At 50.6% G+C, this 18,239-nt stretch overlaps 1 protein-coding gene across 5 annotated transcripts in view; it reads right to left on the minus strand.

Moving 5' to 3' along the window:
* SCN5A (sodium voltage-gated channel alpha subunit 5) overlaps positions 1 to 18,239 on the minus strand; it is a 76,306-nt gene that overhangs the window by 53,664 nt on the left and 4,403 nt on the right. For 3 of the 5 annotated variants that reach the window (XM_003794463.2, XM_023515918.1, XM_023515917.1), the window contains exons 3-6: positions 12,596 to 12,685; positions 11,076 to 11,204; positions 4,131 to 4,222; positions 419 to 649 (exon numbers count right to left, since the gene is read on the minus strand). In XM_003794463.2, coding sequence (XP_003794511.1) covers positions 419 to 649; positions 4,131 to 4,222; positions 11,076 to 11,204; positions 12,596 to 12,685 — 542 coding nt within the window. Of the gene's footprint in view, positions 1 to 418; positions 650 to 4,130; positions 4,223 to 4,362; positions 4,455 to 11,075; positions 11,205 to 12,595; positions 12,686 to 18,239 lie in introns of all 5 variants that reach the window. The other 2 variants (XM_003794467.2, XM_012808011.2) reach the window with 1 other exon arrangement.

Consider the following 18,239-nt stretch of genomic DNA (forward strand, 5'->3'; position numbering starts at 1 on the left):
TGGCAAAGAAACAGACATTGACTGGGAAACCCCCATGCCAAGCAAGTGAGTTCACTGTGAAGCCTCAGTGACTACCCCAACTCCATGTCCACCCCTTCCCTAAGCTGACACTCCTCTGCAGGTAGGCCGGCTTCCTCGCCATTCTACCACTCTAGGTTCAGTCTCACCTCCGAATGCTGCAGGTGCTATTCTCCTGTCTGTTTTTCCATCTAACTCCATCCTTCCCATTCTTCAGGTATCACTTCCCCGTCTAGCCTGGGAACTCAGGAGGCAGCCTGATACCCTCTGGGGTCTGTCTCCAGGGACTAGGTAGGGCTTGCCCAGACCTGGAGGCCTGCCTTCTGGTGAGGCCTGCGTGGGAGGTGCCCCACTCTGATGGTCTCACAGAGCCCCCACTAGTCACAGAGTGAGCCCATACCTGGATTGTTGAGGTAGTCATCCAGCGACTCCCAGACCAGGCCATCAGCCTCCACAGAGCCATTGGTGCCGTTGAGTTCTGTGAAGTTGCGCACACACTTGTGCCTTAGGTTGCCCATAAAGAGCTGCAGGCCGATGAGGGCAAAGACGCTGAGGCAGAAGACTGTGAGGACCATCACATCAGCCAGCTTCTTCACAGACTGGATCAGGGCACCCACGATGGTCTTCAGGCCTTCAGGGTAAGGTGAGAACAAATTTGGGGTCACCCTTGGGCATTGTGCTCTATGCTACACTGGTGGGGGGCAAGCATGAGTGGAGGGAACTGGGTCTCCTTGGGGTGTTGAGTTGAACTGAAGGGGGGCCAGGGTGGACAACTTCGAAGTGGGGACAGAGGGAGGCTTCTCTTATATGTTTGAGCCCCAAGCTCCCATTTCTTAGCTGCAGATAGTCTATCCTGATTTCCCAGGGCAGGAGTCCAATTTCAGAGGGGGCCTGGTCCTCTTTGTACAAAGTGTTGTTTTCTCGAAGAAACACACTCAGAGCATGTCCCCCTGGGACTTATCCAAGGTATGCCAGGCCCACCCATTTCATGTAGTCCACAGCAAAGGAGACTGAGGTCCCAGCCCATTCCAGGGTAAGGGAGAGATCTTAATATTGATCCTGAGGTGGGGAGAGACACAGCATTTTTGGTATGGGGTCCTCCTGCTCTGCTACTGGGCCCAGTTCTCTGTGATGAAATGAGATTTTGATTGTTTGAAGGAAACTAGGAGACCTGGGGTCTGGGGTTCAGCTGTATGTATGTATGCCAGGGGTGTGGAGGGAAGGTCTGGCAGAGCCATGGTAGGTAATGTCCTAGGGGTCCTACTCTGGTTTGGGCCCCCTTTGGAGAAGGTTCAGGGCAGGTCAGGGGTTGACCTACTTTGCATCTTCCTGCTGCTCTGTCCCTTTGGAATCCTCCCCATCCACCCCGTTCCCCACAGCTGAGAGGCTGTGACCTGTTAGTTGCACAGCCCAGCTCCCAGCAGAAGCCAGCATCACACAGCAGAAAAACAGAAAAGCACAAGTAGACGCATCTAATCTGATCCTTAGCAACTGTCCTAGGACAAGTATGAGCAGAGCATGGGGAACAAGGGGGCACCTCTGCCAGTTCAGGGCCTGCCCCTCCTGCCCCCTTACCCCCAAGCGGCCAGATCTCAGATTAAACTCATCCATCCATTGTCCAGCTGGTTAATGTGTTAGGAGCACCCGTGGCTGTGCCTGTTGCTGCCGAGCCTCCAGAGGCAGGGAGGCAGTGGGAAGCAAACACAGCAGAGGAAGAGGGAGGCTTCCCCACGGTGCTGCCAACGCCATCGCCCGCCAGGGGCTCTGAGGCAGTCAGCACTCTCTATGGAAATCATCCTGGCAGATGTTGGCAACTGCCTGGGCAGTGGGCAGACCTCATAGGGATCTGGGCACAGAGTGGTGCTGCTGCTAGTGGGGTGGGATGCATAACTCTTTCACCGTCCACAATTTCTTACCTCTAGTCCCCTTTGGTAGACGGTGTCTGGCTCTGCCCATTGGATCTAGAGATCTGCCCATATCTCTATGGGAACTGAGCTTAGGTGGTGGGTAGCAGCTCACTACCTAGACTGGGTTCTGCCTCTGCTGACAGGCTAAAGTCTCTTTAGCCTAATGTATCCCATTCATGGCCAGCAAGGCATCCCTGACCTGGTCTGTAGACTGTGCAAGGGCAACCTGCCCCTTGGAACATTTCTCACAGTGTGAGAGTTTGCTCCTGGTAAGAATGGTCCCAATGAAGTTGCAGGATTCTAAAAAGACCCAGGAAGCAATGGTTCTTGGGGGACCAGCAGGGAAATCCTCCTGCCACTGAAGTTCTAAGAGGCTGAGCAGAAGAGCCCTTGGAAACTAACCATTTTGATTTCACTCCTGTTTTTGGAAAAGCAGGCTAAGGTCCAGAGAAGACAAAGACCATTTAGACTCAGCTCAAAAGATGCTGCCTCCCCAGAGCTTCCATAATGCTGACTGTGGCATTTTTCTATGACCACCTTTGGGGTCTGCTATCCTCACTGGGTTCCTGGCAGCTCTGAAGAGACCTCATTGGGTTGCCCTGAGGTTGGTGGGCTTATTCCTTTTCCTTAGGACTAACAAATATTTCCCTTTGTAAATTCTTCTTAAAAAATAGGCTGGACTATGCCTTTTCTTAACTCCTGTGGTCAATGTGTTTATCTACTCTAGAGGAGTGTATGCCTATGAGGCTGTCCCTGGGCCCTCAAGGACAGACTGTGAAGCTTCTGAGCATATGTGTATGTGTGTCAAAGTCCGTGATGTGGCTGGAGGCACACTAGCCCCCTTGCTAACAGTCCTTAGCAGGGGTCTGGGCTACTTGTGGAGGACCTGGGGGAGAAATGGCCCCTATACACATACCATGCTGGGTTTGTAGGCCTGAAATTTCAGATTGAACACAGCATAACTGGGGGCTTCTCTTACAAGATAATTAGCCCTACAGGAAGAATCTGAATTCCTTATGGAGGATGCTCAGGGCAGAGATCCAACTCCCTGGGGGCAACAAAAGCCACATGTAGGCCACAGGGCTGGGAACCATGAGCATTCCAAATCAGGAGTGGATGCAACCAACTATCCAGAGCAACTAATGCTTCCTTCAGCTCTGACACCTCCCCACAATGGTGGCATGCAACCTGTCTCCAGCCACCTTCATAAAAGAAGAGCCTTTTTCAGTTCTGAATGTGGCTATACTCAGAAAAGGCTTCTGGAATAAGCCTCGGGGCATTGCCCTTCCAGGGTGAGTTCTTTCAAACAGGAGGACATTAGAGTTTAGATTCATTGGAATCTGGGGAGAGGGAATAAAGACTTAGGACAGGACAGTCTCCTGGGTAAAATTCAACATCAGCACCAGCGTATCACATAACCAGGCTCAGAAATTACAAGTCTTTTGAGAGTTTTCCTGGATGGATGGGTAGAATGATTTCTAGAGAGGCCATATGGGCTTAGAAGATTTCCTGGGTGCAATTGCCAACATCTGTCAAGGAGAATTTCTTCCTGAGGCTACCATGCACGGTTTGCTAAACCTCTACCGCACCATGCAGCGAGGGCTGTTAGACGCCAAGGCCCAATGATGCCTGTCCACAGATTACTGTTTTACAAACTGAGGCTGTGACTCCAGCTGTGCATATATCGCCAGAGGGAGCATAGGGCAGAGACTGGGCACTCAGTCATGAAAAACCACGCTGAGCTTTCCTTTTGTGTTCTGGGGGTGTATATAGTTCCCTCAAACAGTTCTTTTTATTTTCTGATCAGAGGATGACACCTCAGGCCGAGGCTGTTCATGTATAAGATTTTAGGTATTCAAATAGCTGAGTTCAGTTTGGAAAAGAAATCCACTATCTTGGGAAGAATGTGGGTTTAGTGTAAGGATGCCCACACAGCAAGTGGGGTGCTCTGTGCATGCCCATTGGTGTCTATGACAGTGGGCTTTGCCAGGGTGGGTAGCTGAAGCCTATTCTGAGGTTCTGGGGGGACAGGTGCCTGAGGGGGACACCTCTGGGGAGATAACAGCCCCCACACCTGAGCTCTGGGAGAGGTATTCTGGTGACAGGCACATTTGAAGGAGCCTCCTTGAGGGTCGCCTTGACTCCCAGGTGGCTAGAAAGGCCCAGGCACATCCCTCCAGTCTTGGCGTTTAACCTGATTTTCACCTGAAATGACTGATATAGTTTTCAGGGCCCGGAGGACTCGGAAGGTGCGTAAGGCTGAGACATTGCCCAGGTCCACAAATTCAGTTGTGTATCTGTAACAAGGGAAATTCACACACGAGACAATGACAACACGCCAATAGAAGACACACGGTCAGAGGAGGACAGGGATGGGGATACAGAGAGAGAGAGTCACTTGTAGATGAGATCTGAGAGGCAAACCTGGGCATCTTACCTGGGATAACTGAAATAGTTTTTAGAGCTCTCAGGACTCTGAAAGTTCGAAGAGCCGACAAATTGCCTACTTTTATATTTTCTGATACATACCTGCAGAATCAAACCACAGTTATTGGGAATTACAAAGCAGAACCTCAGCCTGTCCTCCCCAACCAGCCCTCTCCCTCTTCCTGTCCCGTGGGCCTCCCTCAGTCTTTCTTCCTGATTTCAACCCATTGACATGCAACTCCAGCAGGATGCCTTGGGGATATCCACATAGCAAGCTCCCAGGAGGCTCTCTGAGGGATGGTGCCATGAATAACTGGCACTAGAAGGCAGCCACTCTGCCACATTCTCCATCCTACGGGGGATCATGGCACAAAACCATATGTGGGGTCTGAGGCTGGGGTCACATCAGAGGGAAGAGGGAAGCCCTGTTTCCAGGAGGCTCAGGTCAGGCAATCTAGAAAACAAGTGGGTTTCCTGTCCTAGTTTTGATTTGCATTTTCTGTGGTCTATGATCAGCTCATGCCTAGGGGCTCTGATCCTTGGGACCCCGAAACTCTGGCTGAGACCACCATAGAAGGGTGGCTGGCCTCTGAGGGCTGCTCCCTTCCAACCATGAATCTCTCTATATAAGGAGTGGCTGAGGAGTCCCTGCAGTCATGAAGTGGAAGAGGTCTGAGTACTCATTGGAAGAAACAGTTCCCAAGACAGAGGCTCTGGAAGATGGGAAAAGAGGTTTCCGAATATCTGTTCTTCAGCTACACGCAGGCCAGAGGTAACCCAAGAAGAGAAGAGAGTAGGATGAAAGGCCTCAGGGTAGTGCTGGCCCCTTCCAATAAGCCCACCTCCAGTCTCACCCCCGACCCTTGGTGCCCTCCAGGCATGGCCTTCGGAGATGAGCAGCTCTCTTGGGCTCTGCTCTGCTCAGGTCTGAGAGATGTTCAGCAGGGCTGAGTGGCTGTGGGGTTCCCAGCTAGAATTTAGACAGCTGTCCATCTCTGGCCCCCAGAGGCATAGGAGGAAGGATCTGGTCTCTGGGGGGCAGGGACCTGCCCAAGCAGAGCATGAGGACATGCTGTGGATGGGCTGCAGGACCAAGAGGTGGATGGATAGTATGTGACCAAGGCCACTGGGACAGTGGCAAGTGACTTGTGATATTTAACCAAAGGTTTCCCAGCCAAGGCATCTGACATTTAACTGAAGGTGTCTGATGTTTAACAAATGACACTGGACTCAGGATATCCAAAGTTTAACCAAGTATTTCTGGCATAGGCGTCAGTGATGTCGGCACTGCAGTGTGAGGGTCAGTGTGAGGGTGGTCTGACTGTGCAGCTGGACTCACTCTGCTGGGCAGTCTATACCTCCAGGTTCTTCCACTCTGTTCAGAGCTTTTGCATTCCCTTCAAGCAACAGATGGCTGGCTATAGGAAAGGTCTCAGCAGGCTATGCTCAGGGACTCAAATGTCCTAGAGTCAGCAGGACCAGTGTGGTCTGGCTTTAATTGACACGGGACTGACATCAGCTTTGCCTATGTCCATTTGAAAGGCTTTTCCATTTTCTTTTCTTTTTTAAAAAATTCCTTATTAAATCATAACTGTGTGCATTAATGCATTTATGGGGTACAAAGTGCTGATTTGATATACAATGTGGAAAGCTTACATCTAACTGATTAACATAACCGTCTCCTTGGTGTCTTATTTGTTGTGGCAGGCTCTTCCATTTTCCTGGGATCCTGTGGACCACGCCTGCTCCCTACAGAGATGGGAAGTCAGCAGATATATACCAGAGCTTTCCTTTCTCTGTCTATAATAGACCCTTTCTCTGATGTGGTTCCACTCCATCTCCCAGGCACTTCATCTTGTAAATCTTTCTCCAGTGTAGCAGTCAGAGGAAGCCCCATCATCCACTGGAAAGCGGAAGTCACCTCCTTTCTTCTGGCCCAAATACACCTGTTAATTTGGTCTAAGGTCCCTCTCAACTTTTGATAGCTATTACATTCTCCATGACGGCTCAGACCCTCAGGCTTCTGTCCCAATCTTCTCTTGGGCTAAGATATTTTTCTCTGAGTCTCTATCTAGACACGGTGCTGCCACAGAACTGTCAGGATGGGTCTGGAATAGTGCCAACATTGCCATCCCATGGAAGCCGTGGTTCCAGCCTGCTAGAGGCTCAGGGTTCCATTTCCTGCTGCTGGTCTGCCAAGCATAACCAGGATGACAGCTTCCTTTGCTCAAGACTCTGGTTTCAAGGCTGTCTTTCCGGTCACAGGGAGTGAATGGCACCCAGTGCAGGTCAGAGACAACCGACCATCCTTGCTTCTTTTCTGTCCCTTACAGAACTATTCTGTCCCCTGGTATCTCCAGTGAAGACCCTGTCTGTCCTAGATTGGATTCTGCTTGTTTCAGTATAAAGTCTGCCCCACTCAGTGCCCCCAGCACAGGCAATGCTTGCCCTCCATTCATCATCTGCCTCCCCAGCAGCTCGTGCCAAGCACAGAGAAGCTAGAATCCTAAGGTGACAAGAATGGACTGGTGACCGAAGACTGTATCTATGCTCCTCTCCTGGCAGTTTTGCAAAGATGGGTGAGTGGCTGGGAACAGGAGTGGGGCCAGTGTATCTGTACAGAATAGCAACTGTGAATCCTAGGAAGTCTTGAAGGAGGAGCAGAGCTGTGTGAGGGCATGGAGCATTTAGGACCACATGTGTGGTGCTGCCTTAATTCCTCTGCCCAGAACTTGGAGTCTAACTGCTTCCCATATTGGGATCCCAGACACTCACTGAGTTCACTCTAGGGGCTTCTGAGTATAGCAGGGCTATACTAAAAGAAGGAACATTTTGTATGGCACAGGGCCAATGCCAGAGGTGGTGAGGCTGGGATGATGCATGGTGGTGGGGGAGGACAGAGCTATGCCCCTCTTGGTGAGCAAAACCCCTCTTCCAAGTCCGGCTACTCCTGCTATAACCAAGCTGTTGGGCAGGGACAGACAATTGTGGTGGGACTTTTAGCCCTGTTGTAGAAGAGCAGTGGGGAGTGGGTAAGAATGCTACCCTATCACCAGCCCCAGCACAGAGGGAGAGTTTTTGGAGGCTGAGAACCATGAGGGAGGCTGATCCTCATCTCCTTTCTGCCCCACCCTTATCTTGAGATGGTGAAACCCACACTGCTAGCTTCCTGTGGGGATTGGCACCCCTCCTCTCTGCCCTCCCTGCCTTCTGGTTTGGTTTCCATAACAACCCTAGAAGGTGGGAGGGTGTGCTAACTAGCAGGTACTGCCCAGCTGTGAGGGGGGGCACAGGAAGAGCTCTGGCTGAGGGCTACAAGATGAGCCCAGCAGGCTTTCCAGCACACCTACCCTGGACCCTCTCACAACCTCTAAAGCAGGTGGGGTAAAGGAGTAGGTTGAAAGCTGGCTAGATTTTTGGGCAAGTGGTAGGTTCTCTCTCTCAGTTTCCCCATCTGGGTAATGGAAGATGGATAAAGAGTTTTGTTTAATTGAACTTTTCTACTACTTCTAAGACTCTTTGCTAATCCTAGGATAGGAGCCTTGTGTTTTTAGACCACTTCACTGACATTCACTTCAGAGGCCATCATTTCATATGGTAGGGTCAATCAAAGATGCTGGGTCAGTCCAGCCAAGACCCCAAAGCTGATGATGTTCTAATGGGTCCATGTAGCTCTATAGGAATGAACATGCCATTTCTGGAAACTGGAGGCTGTCTGAGCTTCTGAGGCCCTGTTCTGCTTTGTCACCCTGGTTCTGGCACAGCAGGAAGGCAAGCAGGCCTTGGTGAGGAAGGACACCTACTTGGGATTCTGAGCAGGAGTGGTTTCCCCATGGAATCCCTTGGAGAATGAGACTGGGATTCTCTCATGAGATGGGACAGGAGGACTTGCAAAGGGCCTAAGGTCACACACAACATCTCCCAGAGACATGGGCTTAGCATAGGCCAAAGCCAGGCCCAGGGTGATCACTTTCCCTGGGGTCTGAGATTCTCTCTGTGGTGCCACTGTCTTGCTCCAGCTCCAAGATGGGGAGGCAGATGCTGTGTCCTCCACTGCCTGAAGTCCCCTTCCTTTCTGGGATACTCAGCCCTGAAGGTCCTATGGATTACTGTCCTCCATCCCACAGGGGAACCCTTTATACAGCCTACGCCTGGCCTGGCAATCCCACTGTCCCCGTCTGTACAATCTCCCCAGCTCTAACAGGAAGAGTTCTCCCTCCTTCCCTAACCTCAGATGTGCCTCTCTACTCAGTTCTCAGATGATGATCATGCTTCTTATTTCACTGAGAAAATAGGAGCAATCAGAACAGAAAGTCCTTCTTCTCTCATCGCCAACTCTATCAATCTACCTTCATCTCTACCCCAAATTCTGCCTTCCCTGCTCTTCAGGTGAATGCTCGGCCTTGGCACGGATCCCCACCCTCTTGGGATGGCTCAAGGGCTTTGCTTCTTCAATCCCCCCTCACCTACACCATCAAGCGTCCCCTCTCTACTGGATCATTTCCACCAGCTGACAAAGATACTGCTGTTCTTGAAAAGTCCTCCCTGGACCCATAATGCCTTCTGACCACTATGCCATTTTCTGTCCTAATTTATAGCAAACCTCACCAAACAGATGTTTTTCCCCTCCACTGCTCCTCTCCTTCTCTCCTAAACTCTCTTTAACAATGTGCGTGTTCTCCCTTCCACTGGAATACCTCTTGTCAAGGGCTCAGTGACCTTCTCCTGTCAACTTCAATAGTCCACTCTTAATTATCACCTTCCTCAAACCCCTCATGCTGTGTTTCCAGTGGAATCACATTCCTCAGGGAAGGGGGGTACTGGACACTACTCTCTCCTGGTTTTCCTCCACCCTTAACTGACCAGTTCCCTCAGTCCAGTCTTCTCTCCTGACCTGGAAATGCTGGAATGCCCCATAGTATACTCAGGCCACAGGCTACACTCTCGTGATCACATCCAGACTCCTAGCTTTAAATGACATCTGTATCCTGAGGACTTCTAAATTTATATCTCTACCCTGGACCTCTTCTTGAACTCCAGACTGGTATATTCAGTGGCCTACTCAATCTCTCACCCTGGATGCTTTCAAGTGTCATACGTTGCAAACCAGACTTCTGATTCCTCAGCCTTGAAAGCTGGCTAGATTTTTGGGCAAGTGGTAGGTTCTCTCTCCCACCAATTCTCCTTTTCTACAAATGGTAATGCCATCCACCCAGCAGCTGCTCAAACCAGAACCCACCATGGGGTCTCCTGTTGGTCCTCCCTGAAAAACAGATCTGGAATCTGAGCAGCTCTCACCTTCTCCACTTGGATCCTGGTTCTGGCCACTATTCTCTCCCCTGGATTCCAGTGGCTGGCTCTGACCATGACCTAGAAGGACAGTGCAATCTGTCCCCATCCCACCAGTCTGCAACTTCACCTCCCGCCACTCTTGCTTCTCATACAGCTCCACCCAGGCCTACATCTACACTGGACTTGGGGCAAGGGGTGTTGTCTCTCAGAGCTGCAGTCTTACTCCTATAAGATGAAGGGCTGGAGTCAGCTCACAAACAGTGCACCTAGAAACAGAGGTGCTGGTGCACCTTCTAATTACCAGGTTCTCCATCTACCTTGAAAATGCCCCATCAGCAAGGTCCAGCTTCCCTCTTTGTCTTTCTCTCCCACAGCATGGCTGAGCTCAGGGATGCTCATGTCTGGGTTAAATAAAGACTCTGTCATGAATACATAGATTCAGTAAATCCAAGAATACTAAAAAGTGGAAGCTGAACTGAACTGTGAGCTTCCGTTATCACCACACTCAACACTGTCCTTTCACACGTGGGGAAACTGCAGATCTACAAGGGCAGAGAATATAACTCTCACCAGCTCTGTCCCTTGCAAAGATATGGTACGCAGCCCTGCAAACACTGTGTCCTCAGGCTTCAGAAAGGGTTTGATGCCTGACCCCTTGATCTCAACTTCTACCTGGCCCGCCCTGCTCAATCATCTTATCAGAACCTGGTATCTGTTGCCTGATCCTTCCAGGGAGGAGCATTACCTCTACACTCAGCCCTCAGCAAGGGTCTCCTCCTAGGCAAGGAGGCTGGCCCTCAGCCTGGATTGCAGCAGGCCTGGGGTCATGTTTACTTTCAGGCAGGCTTCCTGTGTATTGGTTGCATCGGTCTTCTCTTCTGTAAAATGGGCTAAGCACCCTCATCCAGCCTACATCTCTGGTTGGTGTGTCAATGACCAGGCACTTTAATATGTGCCAAATGCAGAGGTTCTGAATGGAGAGAGGAGACATTTTGGTGCACCTGATGTGAGTTCCTGGGGATGCCTGGTCACTTCTCCAGGCTCCTCTGCTTTACTGTGATTTTATTCTGAATCACTTTGGAATCCAGGTCACTGCTGGAATATTTGTTTCTCTTGGTGGAAAGGGCAGAGAATATTCATCCAGAATCTTAATGATGTCCCTTGAGCCCAGGGCTACTGTGGAGGCACAGATGAGCCAGTGGGCCTGACCCCAAGGCCTGCCTGAACTACTGTGGACCCATCTCTCGCCACAGAATGAACTGAGGGCTTCCATTTTGCCTTTTTACAGCCCGGGTTCAAGTTGCACTTGAATAGCAGTGAGGAAGCCAAGAAGACCAGGGTGGTTCAGGGGTTGGGGAGTGGGTGCACACCCCCAGCCCAGCGTGGCCTGACATGGTACAGCACAACACAGCAAGGGAGATAGATACTTACGCCATGACAATCACACTGAAATCCAGCCAGTTCCATGGGTCCCGAAGGAAGGTGAATGCATGCAGGCAGAAGCCTCGAGCCAGAATCTTGACCAGAGACTCAAAGGTATAAATGGCGGTGAACGTGTACCTGGGGAAAACAGGCCAGAGGGTTTCTCAGGGGCACCGATATCCACAGGCCTAGTTCTTCAGGTTCTCTGCATGGTAGGAGCCCTGTGCAGTTAGTTCTTTTCACCACAGGTGGTCAGGTCAGGCTCTGTGCAGTACTCCTCTGTCAAAGCTGGGGATGCGGCTTGCTCTAAACATCTGGCTAAATAATCCATCTTCCCATGTGTTTATTCTATGTTACAAAGTGACTGCCATGTGTCCATCTTAACTCTCTATATTTCTTCTCTTGGTTGTCTTGGTACAAAAAGACACCCCCCCCAATCTATTTCTTTGCCCTAGTGCTGGGGTCCATGTGTGCAACAGGCATATAGTGGCCAATGGGTCTGCCCTATAGGACAGTATGGATGGGTGGAGTCATTGCCCCTTACCCATGTTTGTGGATCCTTGGTGGCTTGTAAGGGGAGCATGGTCCATCCTCACTGCTTACAGGATAGGTAGGTCCAGCTATCTACCTGGGCTTGAAGGGGTGTTGATGTTCTAATGCATGGGGATGGAAAGGGGCTGATCTCTCTGCCAGAGGCAGCCTGGGAATACAAAATGCCTGGATGCCGGGACTGTGACCCACAGGATTGGAATGGGGAGGGCACCACCCAGGTCTGAGAAGCTGGTCCTGTGTGAGCATGCACGGTGACAAGCCAAGCGGCTTTTGTAAGAAAGTCTTCCCAGACATCATGTTGGTCTTATAGAAACAGAAGTCAAATGCAGTAAAGGCCTACCAAGTGTGCTTACAACTTATAAGTAAGGGACTTTTGTTTGGGAAGAAAAGACCAGAAGCAGTTTTCTAAAACTGTGCCCATGGTTATGGGAGGCAAGACTTGGAACAAAAGCTGGCCCAGTGTATTACTGAAGGGGGAATAGTCCCCGGTCTTTTCCTGGTGGCCACCCCCCGGAAGCTGCACGGTATCAGGTCAGTTAGTTCTCTAGGTCTAAGTCTCTTCATCTGTCTAATGGGGACAGTGGCAAAACCCACCCTATTGGGGTGCCTTGAGGGTAAAGGAGATGAAGCTCACTGTTCTGTGATAGTACCTGGCATGTACTGAGCACTCAGTAAATAACTATTATGGTTTCAGAGCCTTCTCTACTGTCATCAGTCCTCTTAGGAGGAATAGGGAGAAACCTTCTACTATGCCAACCTGAAGAGCTTCCTCCCCTGAGGACACAACTTAAAGCCAGCACTTGCCGGACTAGAAGAGGCAAAAGCGGGTAGACGCTGAACAAGGACCCACACCCTAGGGGGGTGAGTTTCTGGACCTGGACACAGCCCTCTTCTGGGGTGACTTCAGAGGCAATGGCACGGAATGGAAAAGGAAGGGAGAAGGCCAGGTTGAGCAGAAAGACTCTGAAGATACTCACTCGACATACTTGGTCCAGGGTGGAGGGTCATGCTGGGCCATGAACACGCAGTTGGTCAGGATGGTGCACATGATGAGCATGCTGAAGAGTGTGCACAGGGGTCAAGGAAAGCCAAGCACCGGGGGTGGCCTGCCACTGTCACCAGGGCATCCTGCCCCTAGGCTTGTCACTGCCAGGCCTGTGCTGCTAGGTCTATAAGAGAGAGGCTCTGAGGAGACAGCAGGGCTGTGACCAGTCCATGCCAACCCCTCTCCACGCAGGCTGGTTTCTGTTCCCTCCTCGACACTTGCAGTTGGAGTCTGCCCTGCTCTATAGCCCCTAAGAGGCACCAGACACCTGAAACCTTCCCTTTGTCAGGGTGCCCTATAGGGTGTTGAGTGGAGGGGAGGGAGGGAAGGGAGGGAAAGTGGACATCCAGGCCTCCCAGGTGTTTACCTACAGTCAGGGAGGGCCCTGTCCTCAGTTACATCAGAGGGAGATGGGCATTTATAAACTGTTTCTCAGGGAGGGGAAGGCCAGGATGGCAGGGATCCAAGCTCCCTCTTCCGCTTCTAGGGGAGTATCTCCGGATAAGATTACGCCTTAGGACTTTTCTGCAGAACTCCTCTGCCAGCAAATTGCTACAAATTGCTATAGACCTGGTCAGGACTATGGGTCCTGAGAAGACAGAGGACTGCTTCTCTGGCTGTTACCCTTCACTCTTGCCCATTGCTCTATCTAGTGAACTCTTGCTCACCTTCACAAGCCCCTTAGTAGGATGCACTCCTACCCCGGCCCTCTGTAACCCCCAGGGCATCACACCCATTTTAGTTGTGGATGCTCACTGAATGGCAATGCCTATCTGTCTCCCGGCAAAAGGGGAGCTCTCTGAATGCTGGAACTGTGCCGTGGCCACCCTTGCAGGCCCATGGCATTGAGCTGAACTACCCCAGGCTCTGTGTCACCCTGGCTCCATATAGAAGGACCTCCTCACTCCTGCCTCACTTCTGCAAGACCTGCAGAGGGGCGAAGGGCAGATGCTGGGGGTTTTATGGGCTGAGGCAACCCTGGGGGCCTGGCCCAGAGTAGGGACAGTGTGCTGCCCTCACGAGTGCCTCCCTATCTCCAAAGACAGGCTGGGCATCCCACTCCCTGTGGCTGCCCCCAGGTGTACAACACTGCCCCAGCCTCAGTTCCACACACACAGCTGCCAAGCCTGCGATTCCCACAGGTCACCTAGGAGCCACAGTAATTGAGCTCCAGGGGCTGCCTCTTTCCTCCTCAGCACAGCTCCATCTGACCTGCTGGGGAGACCAATGGAGTCAGACCACAGACCAGGCAGAGCTGGGGACAGGGTGTGTGTATGTGTGTGACGGGGGAAGCCTCTCAAGGAACCTAACCAGGTAGATGCCCTCTATGCCTCTTGACCTCCTTCTAGGGAATCCAGGCAATCAGGAAATCAGCATCCCAAACCTGGCCTCCAGCTTATAATTAATTCTCCAATTTCCCTTCTGAGATGAGAGGGAACAAGGCTTTGGGAATCCCTCCTTAGTGAAATGAGGGCTGGGCCAACAGGACTGCTCAGCTCCGATGCTAAGGCCCCAAGAAACCTTGATTTCTTCCTGGCCAAGGGCATTACTCCAGGCCCCAGGGTCCCTCTCTCAGCTTGGTATCTGCCCAGCTCTCTGCCTGTATGAGGGTCTCCAAGACCAGGCTTACATCTCACTCCAGCTTCCAAGGCAGGATCAGATGCTCATCTCAGTCCCTCTCTCCCTGACCCTTGTATACACGCACACGGCTCACACCTGGGCTACCTGCCAAAACTTTCCTCACTGAGCAGACATTAATAAGCCCCTCGGCCAATCGTTATTCATCCCTGTGGATCCCCTGATAAACTGTCTACTAAGAATCCCAGATGATTCCTGAAATACACAAATAATGATGCTAAGAGTGAATATTTCTTGAGCCTGTCCTAGGTGCCAGGCTCTGCTGTGTCCATTAACTAATTTGATTCTCCCAATAATTCTATGAAGTGGGGACTGTCTCCATCTTAGGAGATGATAAGATTGAGGCACCAAGAGGTTAAGTTGAAGGTTACTGTGGGAGGCAGAATAAATCCCAAAGATCAGAATCCTGAAACTATGAATACAATTTATTTGATGAAAGAGACTTTGCAAATGTAATTAAATTAAGGATTCTGAGGAGGGTAGATTATTCTGGATTATCCCAATTGATCCAGTATAATCACATAGGTCCTCATAGGTGAAGGAGGGAGGCAGGTGGGTCTGGACCAGAGCACAGTGATGTTAGAAAGACTCAATCAGCCAGTGCAGGCTTGAAGATAAGAGAGGGCCATGAGCCAAGGAACACAGGCAGCCTCAAGAAACTGGAAAAGCCTATTAAACAGACTCTCCCCTCAGGCCTCCAAAACAGAACACAGCCTTGCTGATACCTTGATTTTAGCTTAGGGGAAAAGAAGCATTTTGGACATCTGAACTACAAAACTGTAAGATGACACATTTGCCTTGTTTTAAACGATGAAGTGTGTAATAATGTGTTATAGCAGCCACAGGAAACTACTAGCGGTACAAGGCTGATCAATGGCAGGGCCAACCCTGAGCCCCACTGTCCTGATCTGGGCCTTACTCCAAGTCCCCTGCTGTACCATCTCTGCATGATGACACCGAAGGACCATTCTGCTACCTCCAAACGGAAGGAGCCTGCTCTACGCCTGGCCTCTGCCATCCACCGTGTGAAAACCAAACAAGATAAAGGCTCCATTAAATCTAAGGAGACTACCACACAGGGGGAAGGGTGAAATTATTTGTTATTTGTAAGAGCAAACCCTACCTGGGCATGTGTACCTGGCCTTCGTACAGTCATATCCCCAAAATGTTCTGCCATGGGATATTACGAGAAACCAGACACACCTCTGGCTGGGCTGGGCAGGAAGCTTCCTGGAGGATGTGTTTAGACAAGCACCAAAGGCTGGCCAGGTCCTCCGGTAATCAGTCAGCCCAGCTGGGCATGGTGAGGCAGGGTGGACTGAGGACAGAGTGACAACGCTCTGAAGAGCCAAGCTCTTCCCAGGTCTATGGGACCACTCACAGCCCTCCTTAGAGTAGAGAGCAGTCTCCTCCGCTGGGAGCAGCAGTGTGGACAGGCTGACCAGACAGAGGCCAGGGAGAACGAGGACCCCCAGACTCAAGAGAAGAGCCAGGGCACAAAGCCTTCTGAACCCTGCTAGCCAGGGCCTGAGTCCCACAGTGGGCAGTGATGGGAGCTGTCTGTAGGGGTTTTGTCTTTTCCAGACACAGCAGTGGCTGAGGGTGAGGTGCAGTAGCTTCTTGTCTCTCTGCCACTTGACTGCTTACAATCCTTGTTGGCTCCCTTAGCGTTAAAGATGGCACTTACACAGTTCCTCATCATTCCTCTGTGTGTTTGCATGCATGCATGTGTATGAGATCTCTTCCTATCTAGACTGAGCCCCTGGTTCATGTGTTGCTGCTCCTTCATGGAGCACAGTATGCAGCTAACACTGGAGAGATGAGTCAATTGAACGCTGGCCAGGGAACACCTGTTTGAAATGCCGTATAATTTCAGGCTGATGATCAAACTGGTCCCTTGTGTGGGCAGAGGCAAAGGCCAGCTCTCCAGGACTGAGCTTAGCTGAACATTTTCAATCTTGTCATGTCATTGTCCCCAAACATCCACTTCCAACCTCATGATTAAAATGCCAGTAAGGACTGCTTGCATGGGTTATGAGAAATGCCTGACGCCTTGAGCTTCCTAAGTCTTCAGAACCCAGGAGGTCAAAAAACTCCCAAAGAGAAGAGAATTAGTGTGTGTGGGGGTGTCTTCATGGATTTATGCTATTAAATGAACACACACACACACACACACACACACACACACACACACGTGGTCTGATTGCCCATTTGAATCTGGTAGAGAAACGTGGGAGGATTTTGTGAACAGATCCTGTGCACCCAGGAAAGCAAATGCATCTCAGTGTGAATGTGAGGCCTCTCTGAAAGTAACTGTGGTGGAATTTAGAGTTCAGTTGGTTTCTTTTATTTAATCCCTGCAGGAACATATTCTGCAGTATTATGACAAAAATACATAGGACAAAAATCATTCTACATGCCCATATTTACTTTTTCAGCAACTTCCCAGGGCTGCACTGCAAGCATGGAGCAAACAGTAGGACCAAACTGAAATACCATGTGCTCTCACCATAGACTGTGAGCTTTTGGATTGTTAGAGACAGGGTCTTGCTCTGTCACCCTTGGTAGAGTGCAATGTCACAATCATAGCTCACAGCAGCCTCAAACTCCAGGGCTCAAGAGATCCTTGAGTAACTGGGACTATAGGCATGTACCACCATGTCGATTTAAAAAAGAAACATTTTAGAGATGGAGTCTCACTATGTTACTTGATTTTCCGGTCTGAAGTGATCCTCTTCCCTCAGCCTTCAGTGTTGCTGGCCTCCTGGCCCTTTTTAAGTTTGTCTTTGCCTTATTTCTTCTTCCCAAAGAGACTCGTACAGCACTCTGTACATGTAGGATTTAGCAGATGTTTGAATGGATATAAAATTTTTGGCAGAACAAAAGCTCAGAATTCAAAACATGGAATCTGACAGTTCAATAGAAATGCACACTGACTGCTGATGGGTACAGAGTTTCTTTTGAGTGATGGAAACATTCTGGAAGTAGATGGTGATGCCTATATAACCTTATGGATATACTAAAAACCACTGAATTGTGCTCTTTAAAATGGTAAATTTTACGGTATATGAAGTATATTTCAATTAAAAAAAATACACAGAGGGCTTGTAGATTCCCAGACCTTACACTGGCGATTCTGATCTAGAAAGGGTTAGGAATCTTCATTTTAACAAACTTCCCAGGGGAGACTGAGGTGGCCCTCACAGATTGACATTTGGAAACCCCTGTCCTATGGCAGTGTGCACACAGGGACAGCACTAAAGCACAGGTTCTAGGGTGGGGTCCAGGACGTGGCAATTCCTACAAGATCCTAGAGATGCTGGTGATGCTGGTGATGCTGGTGATGCTGGTCCTCGCACCACATTTGGAATGTCAAGCCACAGGGTGCAAAAGGGCTGTTCCCAAACCCCACAAACTTAGGTCTCTTCTCCCCTCAATGCCTGCAGAGCCCACTAAGTGGCGCTGTCGAGGGCCAGCAATATGCTCCCATCCCCAGGCAGTGGAGTGTCAAGGCAGCCACCAGGAGCCCAGTATAGGGCCTCACTGACACTCATAACTTCCCAGGGGCAGCTGCCCTAGGGGACATAGGCCAGCTCAGAGCCCTCGAAGCAGGTGGAATCAGCACTTCTCAGCCTCACAGCCACTGCTCAATGGACCCTCTGTCCAGGCTGGGCACTTGAACACCCCCATTTCCTCCCTCATCCACCTGCCTCCCTGGCTTCCCATTTGCCCTACTCTCAGCTTAGTCCCTTACTGGAGCCCTGGGGCTGCTATTGCCTCCCTGGAGGCTTCTGTGGCTGCCAAACAGTGCTGGGTTGGTTAGATACCTGGAGGAGAAGCCCCAGGTGAGAGTTGGAGGATGCCTTCAGAGAGGCCACACCCTTGAAGTGAGGCCACAGACAGGCTGAGAGTAAGAAAGCAGCTCACCTTTTTTCCTC

This window comes from Otolemur garnettii, unplaced genomic scaffold (genome assembly GCF_000181295.1).
Source record: "Otolemur garnettii isolate 467f Iridium unplaced genomic scaffold, OtoGar3 scaffold00082, whole genome shotgun sequence".
Taxonomy (NCBI): Eukaryota; Metazoa; Chordata; class Mammalia; order Primates; family Galagidae; genus Otolemur; species Otolemur garnettii.